The sequence below is a fragment of the Microcaecilia unicolor genome, chromosome 1 (assembly GCF_901765095.1).
Source record: "Microcaecilia unicolor chromosome 1, aMicUni1.1, whole genome shotgun sequence".
Lineage (NCBI taxonomy): Eukaryota > Metazoa > Chordata > Amphibia > Gymnophiona > Siphonopidae > Microcaecilia > Microcaecilia unicolor.
Genome location: NC_044031.1, coordinates 636225976 through 636237598, shown reverse-complemented (window position 1 = coordinate 636237598; position 11623 = coordinate 636225976). Strand labels below are relative to the sequence as shown.

The window sequence follows — 11623 nt, the reverse complement described above, 5'->3', positions numbered from 1 at the left end:
TTGTTTCCCTTTCAAAAAAAAGTTTCTTTCAGATTGTTAATTTGATATAAAAGCATAGGTCCTTTGGAACCTGATATCATATATATTTTTTTTCATATATTTCGTCTCTTCCGTGGGGAGGTTTGTTTTTTGTTGGCACAGATTAAAAGCAGAGCACAAGCCAACAACAGGGCTTGTGATATAGTAAGAAATCAATCATATATCCTTACGGATACTGCATGCGCTCTTGAGTAGGATGCTTAAACATTCTAAACTATTCTGTTGCATCACTTAGGAGGGAATTATAAATGGACATGTGTTTGGTTGGTTGTTTCAAAAGTTGAAAATATTGAATTTTAAGATTAATCATTGTAAGGAAACATGAAATTTAAAAGAATTGTGTAAAACTGGTATGGTTTTAATAAAGTTCCTAAGCTGGTAAGTATATTAAAGTAGAATGGTTGTGTGAGCTTATTATACTGTTCAAGTTAACTGAGGAATAGAACGTCTCTATATGCCTACACTCAGTTCCCATTTGGACTTGTCTTTTTAAAGACAAATTCGTCTTGATATCTTGAGATTCTTGACATCGGACATAGACCCCTGATGCAGGCTATTGTTGCCAAAACACAGACCGTGTTGGGTCTGTTTAGTAAAGAGGAGCTGAGACGTTTCCTTTTTTTGGACATGAGACAGTATGAATAAAACAAGAATAAACATTTTAGGTTGATATAGTGAGGGATTATAATTATCTATTATTTTCAGTAAGGTAAAAAGAGCAAATGGAAACTTAAAGAAGGACACACTAAAAAAGAAAAGTGCATACATTAGGAAGATAGCTTTCCTGTGTTTCTTTTTATAAAGGTAGGAAGTAGGATCAAGGAGAAGAATGGGAGAAGAACTGAAGACACTAACCTGAAAGACGCCCCTAGAGAGAACTTCATCTGGCATCCATTGTTAAGAAAGTCCTTGGAAGAGAAAATGAGATATGTGACAGTATTTAAATTTATTTATTTTGACATTTATACCCTACATTATCCCGAACATACTCAAGTTCAATATAGCTAACAGTAAATAAACAACAGATAAGATTTACAAAGCCATAAACAAAATATCAAATATAGACCATTGATGGATGCTTGCAAGCTGAAATTGAAGTGTGCACATGGAAATGGAGAAACAGGGCTGACTCAAGGGACTATGGTGCCCTGAGCCAACTTTTTCATTGGTACCCCTCCCCAAACTGTAATATGGTTTTTATGCCTTCACTCACCACCCTCTACCTGTAATCAAGTATCTCTGCCTTTCTCTCCCCTCCTGCCAGACCTGGTAAAATACTGGCTCAGAGCACTAGAAAGGGGTGCCAAAATACCAGTCCAACATCAATCCCTCTAGGAGTTTGAAGGTCAACCAAACTTGGATTTTGGCACTCTTTATCACTGGTGCCCTGAGCTGGTACCTCACCTGGTCCATTGGATGAGCCAACCCTGTAGAGAAATTCACAAAAAGGGGCAGACATAAAGAACATTAGAGAGAGAGAGTTGAGGTTTCTGAAGTCCTGTAGATAGAAATGTTCTATAAGACTGAACCTGTTAAACCAAAAAGTGAAAGAAGATTTAAAGTATCTGGGAGTCCTTTCCCTAAGCTGCAATAAGCAATAATGCATGCTTACTGCAGTTTAAAATGGCATACCCTGGGGAATGCTGAGGTATCCAGTGGAAAGTCTATTTTTATGTTTATTAAAATTCTTATATACTGTTATACAATACAAATGAATAATTTATCTATGTGCTACACGTGCACTAAACATATTTTTTTTTATTTTTTAGTCAGGGGGCCTGTCTTGGTGGAGAGTGTGCATTTCAATGCTAATAGGTTAACATATAAACTTTGCCATGCACTGATTAGAACAGGATTAGCATGTGATCCCATACCTTCTACAACAGTGTTTCCCAAGTTGAGTCCTGGAGTACCCTTGCCAGTCACGTTTTCAGGCTATCCAGGATATGCATTATATTTACATATAATAGAGGCATTATATGCAAGTCAAGTTCATGCATATTCATTGTGGATAGCCTGAAAACCCGACTGGCAAGGGGTATTTCAGGACCAGACTTGGGTAACACTGATCTAAAAAATAGGTGGTGATAAGGGCTTGTGTACTGCTTTTTATTAATGGCCACATGCTAACGACAGCAATAGTGCATGGCCTTTAAATCAGAAAATGGAAAATCGGCCATTTTCCACCTGCAGTAGAAATGTCAGTGTGCAGGAAAAACCCACATAAGGGTGAGCTAAGGTCACTTTTTGCTACAATTTTGTAAAAGGGCCCCTAGTCTTTAACTGCAAAAGTTTAAATTAAGAATTTGGGCTTATACTATACTTGAAAGATCTTGTCATTTTTGAATACATTGCTACTGAATATGAAACGTGTGATTGACATCTGCTTAGTTCTGTGGAAAATTGATAAAAACTGCTAATTATTAATATAAAAAATAAAACTATTCATGTTAGTGTAAAATTTCCTGGCTGGTATTGATTTTAAGATGGACTTGGGGAAAATCCACTGCTTATTTTTGTAGCGATGGTGTGTACCCGGCAGTAAGCGGTGCTGCCCGCTTACCAGGTTAGTGTGAGAGCCCTTACCACCACCTCATTGGGTGGAGGTAAGGGCTCCCCCCCCCCCCCCAAATGACAGCGCGCAAAATACTTCACTTGCTGCATGGCCATTTCCTGAAGAAGAGAAAGACCTACATTTTACCCACTTCAATAAAAGGGGGCTTCAGACCACGTCAAAAACACATGCCGACACCAGCGCAGTCTCCGTTTTTCCGCAACTTGGTATAAGGGGCCCTTAGTGCATAGGTGGTGACACAGGATACATATGTGTTAGCACGGCATGATGGTGGTCTGCTCTACTGAGAAAACTGAGAAATTTAAAACCAGTGAAAAGGAGCAGGGCAGGGGGAAAGGGTTGGTCTAGAGGATATAATTTTGATTGTATTGCTTCTGAAAATTATTGCTATAATACACTTATAGTACTCTGGAATGCAAGTTATACTCACTTAGGAAACTTTCCCTTTCTAACGGAGGAAAAGACTTCAGAAATTCTGCACAGTGCTCTTGCACTATTTCTATTTGCAGACTGCTTCCTTTCCTTTGCCAGTGATTGGTCACTCTCTGTAGGATAAGGTGCAGAGTCATCATCAGTCTAAAAAAACCTCCTTGTAATTTTAAAGATATATTGTATAAATTGTTTTTCATTTAATCTTCACATTTTTAGTTTTTTGTTCTTTTACACTTTTACACGTATCTGAGTTGAGGCATATGCAGTCGGGAACGCTCAGCAGAGAGCCTCCGTTTCTCTATCTGCTTCCTCAGGAGTCATACCCTCAACGACCACAGAAGGGCATATGCCACAACTCAGATAAGTGTAAAAGAACAAAAAACTAAAAATGTGAAGATTAAATGAAAAACAATTTATACAATATATCTTTAAAATTACAAGGAGGTTTTTTAGACTGATGACGACTCTGCACCTTATCCTAAAGAGAGTGACCAATCACTAGGAAAGGAAAGGGAGCAGTCTGCAAATAGAAATAGTGCAAGAGCACTGTGCAGAATTTCTGAAGTCTTTTCCTCCGTTAGAAAGTGAAAGTTTCCTAAGAGTATAACTTGCATTCCAGAGTACTATAAGTGTATTATAGCAATAATTTTTCAGAAGCATTACAATCAAAATTATTCATAAGGGGAATGCATGTATAAGGTCTAATATTTCCATGTGGGTGATTTACAGCTGCTCCCTACCATGTACAGTTGTTTTTTTAAAGTGCTCATTTTGGCCAGCCCATTGCAGGAGGTTTTAAAGGGAATTATCCTCCAGAAACCCGTTGTTCATTTCCCCTTCCAAATTGAAGATTGCGGTCTCTGAATCAACTAAGCTGCAGACAAAACTGCAGGTCATGTGCTTATGTTAACATTAGTGCATGGTACTTGCAAAAAGTTATGCAGGATGTGCTAAGTACTGCCGCATTAACCCTGGGTTATCTAGTTAGCGCATGCTAATGTGAATACACAAGCTGGATAATGCTTCCATGTTCATTATCTGCTCATGACATGTCCCTGTGAAAAATTAATTAAAATAAATAAATACCAAGTAAAATTAATTAAAACTGAATAAGGATAAAATCAAGCTGCTAACCGTAACCAATTCTGTAACCAAATCTGCCCACCCAATGACTAATAAAAACTTCAATACTGATAATGTGTTCTACCCTTTTTCTACCACCATGGAAATCTTGGTAATAACCATCAACCAATACCTATCATTTGAACCTCAGATTTCTCTTGTCTTTAATTCTCTGTGGAGATTGAAAAGACTGAAGCCTTTCTTTTCTAACTCACTTTTTGGCTCTTTAGTTTAATCTATAGTGCTATCCAAATTTGGTTACTGTAATGCTGTTCATTCAGGCCTAAAAATCTCTCTTATCAAAAAACTTCAAACAGCTCAGAATACCGCAGCTCATCTCGTACGTAAAGCCCCTCAATTCACCAAGTCAGCTCCTCTTTTAATCAAATTGCATTGGCTTCCAATACAATGAAAGAGTTACTTTTAAACTTGTTTATCAAATTTTATTTTTCTTATACCTGAGTATGTGTAATACTTGTTAGAATTACCTTTACGTAATGCTCATCCGACATCGAGAGTCAATTTTTCCATTGTCCCTGTTGTAAAAATCTTCATTACAGATCTATTGCCGATGCAAGCTTCACATACCAAGCTACTAGGAAATGGAATTCCCTACCAAAGTCACCAGGATATGATACTGACTACTTGAAATTTCGTAAATTGTTAAAAGCATTCTTTGTTAGTGAATTCCTCACCACTGTTGGTGATTGTTATTCTTTTACTAATTTAAAGTGATTCATCTTAAAGCTTGGATGTTTTTACCTATTATTGTCGTGTATTTTTGTTATAGTTCTCTTGTTATAATTTGCTTTAAAGTTTGATGTAAGCCACATTGAACTCAAAGTTGTTTGCGATTATGCAGGGTACAAATACCATAAATAAATAAAGTGTGGTTAGCTTACAGAAAGGAAGAAATTCACATCAAATGCTCTAATGTTATGCACCAAGCATTTTCTCACGTGTTAAGAGTGCATTAACACCCTTTAGTAACTAGGGTCCTTGATTAGGAGCACTTCCATGTGCAGCTTTGCAAAATGGTAAATGTAATTGCCAACATTTAGGGCCCTGTTTACAAACGTGTGCTAGTGTTTTTAGCACACACTAAAAAGTAGCATACACTGTGTAGTTGCCCATAATATTCCTAAAACTGCTGGCGTGCCTTTGTAAATAGGGCCCTTAGACTTGGAAGTTGTGAACTTGCTTGTGCACATGACGACATTTACACATAAAAGTTGATGAGTGTCCTCTGTTGACCTTTCCCATGTGTATATTTGTAAAATGGCTGCTTCTACAATATTCAGTGGTGTGCTGCAGCAGGCTCTCATGGGTTCGCGAGAGCCGTTTGTTAAGTTTTAAAGAATTTTAGGAGCCGGTTGTTAAAGTAGCCCCTCCCCCCATCATGGCTACTTTATCAACTGGCTCCCAAAATGTGGGCTTGGGCTCCCTCCTAAATTCTCTTTTACTATGCTGGTGGGTATGCTGAGCCCTGCCAGCCAAGTGAATAGACTTCTATTGCTTCCCGCTCCTTGTTTCCAGCTCTAAGCAGCAGGCTGGGACTTGTTGTGCATGCGGGAGAAGTCCTAGCATGCTGCTAGAGTCAGAATCAAGCAGTGGAGAGCAGTGGCAGTCCATTTGTTGGCTGGTGGGGTTCAGCATCCCTGCAAGCAAAGGTATGCCTGGCATGCCTGCAAGAGGGAGAGAGGCATGTGTTACTCCTGCCAATCCACCCCTGCCCCCCCAAAAAAAATTGTAGGGCTGGCTACGCCTGGAGAGAGAGCCTGTTGTTAAAAAATTACCAGCACACCCCTGACTATATTTGCTGGAAAATACATATAAACTAATGCAGAGATTATAGAAAAGGTTTACCATCAGCAGATCCTTTTCTAAACTACCAATGCAAGTGAGCATACGGTCTATGCCAGAGCCGGTGGTGGGAGGCAGGGAAAGTGCTGGGCAGACTTATACGGTCTGTGCCAGAGCTGGTGGTGGGAGGCGGCGTTGGGAGGCAAGGATAGGGCTGGCCAGACTTATACAGTCTGTGCCCCGAAGAGGACAGTACAAATAAAAAAGTAGCACATATGAATTTATCTTTTGGGCAGACTGGATGGACCGTGCAGGTCTTTTTCTGCCGTCATCTACTATATTACTATGTTACTATGTCTCGATCTGTTTATCATAATTCTGATTGCTACATTACATTCTATGTAAAATACAATATGTAAAAGCAAAAACATATTTTCTCTGTTTTTAATGATCTTTAGATGCCATTTTTTTTACTTTATACTGGCATGTTCCATATGTAATTGTAGGTAAATCAATTGTATATCTTATATTTTTAACTATATTCTTCTGAAAACCTTCAAACACAAAACAGGTAACTTTTCTTCAATTGTTTTTAGGTATATCCTTTTTTTCTTTTTGCTAACTTTTCAGAATTACGTTTGTGTGTTGTCTGCTCTAGTAGGCCTCTACCAGGAATTACAGATGATTAATAATTTTCTAAGCAAGAATTTAGATTGGAAATGAAAAATAATACTAGTGGTAGGATAGAATAGTGAAGCATGAGCTTCCAGGTAGAGATAATTTCATAATTTCAAATGCAGGGTTAATAGCATAATTCTGATAAAACAGTAGCAGGAAGGGCATACATCAGAGGCCATGGGAGGAGAATCGTGGTGGAAAACTTGGACAAAATAAAAATCAGATTTGCTGAACATCTCCTCAGAGGTTTTCATTTCAAAGTAACTAATGCATTACTATAGGGAATGATAGAGAGTAGAAGAAAGCAGAAAACAGTCTTGGATACTTACACACCAAAAGTATAAAGGCTTGGAAACAAACAGAACAGTGGAGAACTGAGCACTGAAAGAACTGAGGCTCCATAGTTGCCATGGACAACATCTAATAATGATGACTGAACTTTTATCGCTTTGAAATCTCTGATTAAGACAGACATAAGAGGGAAGTTATCAATGTTGGTTACTATTAAAACAAGTTATTTTGCTGTTAATCCCAGTTATTACTAACTAGTTCTCCTTGCATAAAATGGGCTTGTGGCAAAATAGCACATCTTATTGGTTGCTCAGATTGATAACTACACTCCTTAATGGCTAATGAATAGTGGAGGAGTAGCCTAGTGGTTAGTGTAGTGGACTTTGATCCTGGGGAACTGAGTTCTATTCCCACTGCAGCTCCCTGTAACTCTGGGCAAGTCACTTAACTCTCCATTGCTCCTGGTACAAAATAAGTACCTGAATATACTATGTAAACCGCTTTGAAAGTAGTTGCAAAACACCACAGAAAGGCTGTATATCAAGTCCCATATATAACTGTTTTTTACATGTTAAAAAAAAAGCTTTCATGGATGGAAAATAAAAATATGCAGCTTTAATAATAACAACAATCTTTTCTGCAGCACAGTTCAAAACATAAAATCATTACATAAGTTTAGTTCTAGTCTGATTTTCTACCAACAGATAGATTCAGAAGAATAAATGGAAGGCAGGAACCAGACGTCAGTGACTGAGTTCATTCTCGTCGGACTCACTCGTAATCCAAAGCTCCAGATTCCACTCTTTGTGCTCTTCTTAATGGTCTATATTATCACCCTGTTAGGTAATATCAGTATCACTGTTGCAACTAGATTGGATTCACGCCTACAGACCCCAATGTACTTTTTCCTCTTTCACTTGTCATTTCTTGATATCTGTTATTCTTCAGTTATCACCCCCAAAACTCTGCAAACCCTTCTTGCAGAACAGAAAATCATCTCCTTACTTGGTTGTGCTCTACAAATGTTTTTTTATGCTGGTTTTGCTACCACAGAATGTTACCTACTGGCAGTGATGGCGTATGATCGATATGTGGCAATCTGTAATCCATTGCTTTATCCTGTCATTATGAGCAGGAGACTGTGCATTCAGATGCTGAGTGCAGCTTATGTGTGTGGCTTTTGTAATGCTCTAATACATACAGTTTGCATTTTCCACTTATCCTTCTGTGAGTCCAATGTAATTGATCACTATTTCTGTGATGGTCCTCCACTCTTAGTACTTACATGCTCAGACACTTTTGTCTGCGAACTTGCACTTTTTATTTTTGCTGGGTTCAACTGCACATCAACCTTTCTGGCCATTTTAATCTCTTACACCTATATTCTCTCCAACATACTGAGGATTCGCTCTGCTGAAGGAAGACGCAAAGCGTTCAACACTTGTGCCTCCCACTTCACTGCTGTGCTGATTTTCTATGGGACTGTTTTTTTCATGTATTTACGACCGGCTTCGAGTTATTCTATGGAGCAGGACAGAGTAGTTTCAGTATTTTATGCAGTGTTAATCCCCATGTTAAACCCCCTGATTTATAGCCTGAGGAACAAAGATGTAAAAGCAGCTTTGATGAAGGTATGGAAACAATTCTTCACAGCAGTCAGAGGGGTTATAAAGTAAATGTTATATTTGGAGTAATCATGTGTCACTGAATGGACTCTAAAGCAGTGGTTCTCAACCAGTGTGGCGTGACACACTGGTATGTCCTCAAGAGGTGGGATGTGTGTCACAACAAATTTGGTGTAGACAGCAAACCTGTGTTTCCTTTACAAGCACCACTGCCTGCAAGCTGGGAAGGGTACCTGGTCAAAATAGCCCCAACAAAAAGGTCCAAACACATAATATGCCCAACAAAAGCCTCTGAAAAAATAGCCCCTGACAAAAGGGCTTGCTTTAATTTGGGCCTACCCCCAAGTATTTTACCTGTTCTGCTCCTGATCCTACAACTGTGTGTCTTTCTGAGTCCTGCTGCTGCTGCTTTAAGCCAAGGTGTACCTCCTCTTTGCCACCCCAGTTTCAATGCTCACTGTTCAGAATGTGTCCCTCTTCTTCCTGCCTGCCCTGGAAACTCTCCCCCCCCCCTCCCCCATCTCAGTGATCCACCAACTTTCCTATTGGCCACCAGCCTTGTCTGACACAACTTCTTATGTCTGCATAGGCAGTGCACAACGGAAAGAATGCTTCAGAGGCTAGCCGAAGCGGCTTGTTGACCCTACCTGCAACCCACAGAAATGTTGGAGGATCACTGGGGGGGGGGGGTGGTAGGGAGAGAGGTACTGGACCACACAGGGCAGGCAGGAGGAAGAGGGAGACATGCTGGACTGTGCTGGGAGGTGGGTGGGAAGGAAGGGTAAGAGATGCATTTCCAGACCATGATAAGGGGAGGAAGAGAGAGAGATGCCAGAAAGTAGGTAAGGGGGAAGTGGGACAAAGATGACAGAACACAGGGATGCAGAGAGAAAGGTGCTGCACTGAAGAGGGAGTTGAAGGAAGACAGAGCTCATTTAAGGGAATTGGGTATAGAGGGGGAGAAGAGATGCTGGACTCTCAGAGGAATGGAGACTATACTCATTTTTTAAAGGGGCTATTTTGATCGGGTTATTTTGACTGGGCTGTTATGTAGGGGTGCCACTGGGAAGATAAGCAATCTTGAGAGTCAGGTTCTTGAAATCCCCCAAACTTGTCCCTATTTCTGCTTCCCCACTAACCCCAATAATAACTACAGCCTCCAGCCCCAACTGAACATGTTGCAGGTCTTCTGTTTGACATATACTTGCTGAGTAGCATATTTGTAAGTTTTTCTGTTCCTTCACAGTATCTGAAAGTGGAGGGATATCCTGCTGCTGTTACTGAAGTGACACCAGAATTTGAATGTATATTTGTTTTGTTGTATGACGTGAGAAATCTGGGATTGACATATTTGTGTACAGCTTTTTGATATGGGATAGGCAAATTCATTTTAAACTTATAATTAAAGAATGACATATTTAGGCATGCTTTGTTCAGCTCTGAGTTTTTAATGTTCGGTGTGTCACATACATGAACATTGTCAGTGTGTCACAACAGAAGAAAGGTTGCGAACCACTGCTCTAAAGTGTAGTAGTCTAATAATTAGAGCAGTGGGCTGATAACCAGAGAAGCCTTGTTCAAATCTAACTGCTACACTTTGTCATCTTACATCTTAGGGCAGGTCATTTAGCTCTCCATTTCATCAGATAGAAACACAGATTATAAGACCTCTGGGAATAGGAAAAAATGCCTACAGTACCTGAATTTATTTATTTATTGCATTTGTACCCCACATTATCCCACCTATTTGCAGGCTCAATGTGGCTTACAGGGTGTTAATATGGTAACTTACCTTGAACTTCTGAGAAAGGTGTGATCTAAATTAATTTTAATCACCAAAGATGTAATGTATTTGTGGAAAAGCCCATGTTGAAAAAAAAGTTTAATAGGCAATATTAATTTTTATTCTATAGTAGCTTCTAATTTAAGTAGACTTCGAATTGCATTCTCATGTTGGTGTTCTAGGATACTCTGGCTGTGCTGTAGCTGCCGATACCTACAGTGCCAAACCTGAAAGTGCCCAAAATCAGGGGCTTGGGATCCACACTCTTACCAACACACACACACACTGTCTCTCACACACACACTTCAATCTTTAGAGGACTCCTCTCCCCACTAAACCTGTAAGTTTAAATCCATCACCCCTGATTGCCATGTCCCCTCTATATTTACTTGTGAGTAGATCTCTTTTATAAGGAATTCTAGGTCATTGCTACTGAGAGCAACACAAAATTAGGGCGTCTTTTATCATACTGCACCAGGGCCGCTGAGATACTGAGCCGAGTCCGGGGCAAGGCCGCCACCGGGCCTCCCCTAGGATCGTCGCCCTACCGGGCCCCTCCCAAGGATTGTTGCATCCGCCAGGCCCCCTCTGGAGCCGTCGCTCCACCCTCCCCGATCGCTGCGGTCGCCCGCCCTGGGTACCTTGGCTACTGGGGATCCCAAGGCCCCAATAGCAGAAGAGTTCTCCACTGCAGCTCTTCTTTCTTCTGCCACATGGCCTTTTCTCTGCGGCTGCTTTTTCTCTCAGGTTGCGCATGCGCGGCCTGAGGGGAAAAGCAGCTGCAGGGCAATGGCGTAGCTAGGTGGGGCGCAGGGGGAGCGGTCACTCCCCTAAACAGCTGTTTAGAAAAAATGGCACCTATGCACCTCAACCCAATAAATATATATTTTTTTCTTTTCCAATCGCTTCTGCCCTTGTTCTCCAGTCCGCGAGATCACTTTTACTTCCCGAAGCATTCTCCCTCCAGCACCGGCAATTCACAGTCAGCTTTCTGCCAGCATTGGGGCCTCTTGTCAGGCGCGTCCCACCTCTGCGGAAAACAGGAAGTTGCTTAGAGTAGGAGGGATGCGCCTGAGGAGAGGCCTCGACGCTGGCAGAAGGTTGACTGTGAATCGATTCACCGGTGCAGGAGGGAGAAGGCTTCAGGGAAGTAAAATGTGACCATGCAGATGGGACAGATGGGCAGAAGAGAGGGTGAAGCCAATTTGGGTAATCTATTTCCTCCCCACCCCCCCCCCCCCCCCCAGCCATTGTTGCCGTTCGGTTCAAAAGAAG

At 40.7% G+C, this 11623-nt stretch overlaps 1 protein-coding gene across 1 annotated transcript; it reads left to right on the top strand.

Moving 5' to 3' along the window:
- Nucleotides 1–391: 391 nt before the first annotated feature.
- Nucleotides 392–9967, top strand: LOC115481891 (olfactory receptor 5AU1-like). Its single transcript, XM_030221343.1, has 3 exons — nt 392–405; nt 7674–8581; nt 9945–9967. Exons 1-3 carry the CDS (start codon nt 392–394, stop codon nt 9965–9967), a joined length of 945 nt encoding a protein of 314 aa, XP_030077203.1.
- The last annotated feature ends 1656 nt before the right edge of the window (nt 9968–11623 follow it).

Excerpts from the sequence above, each read along its gene's own strand:
- LOC115481891 (XM_030221343.1), top strand. Across the intron at positions 8,582-9,944 it reads TTTGATGAAGGTATGGAAAC|GCAAATTCATTTTAAACTTA; the intron begins AATTCTTCACAG and ends GATATGGGATAG.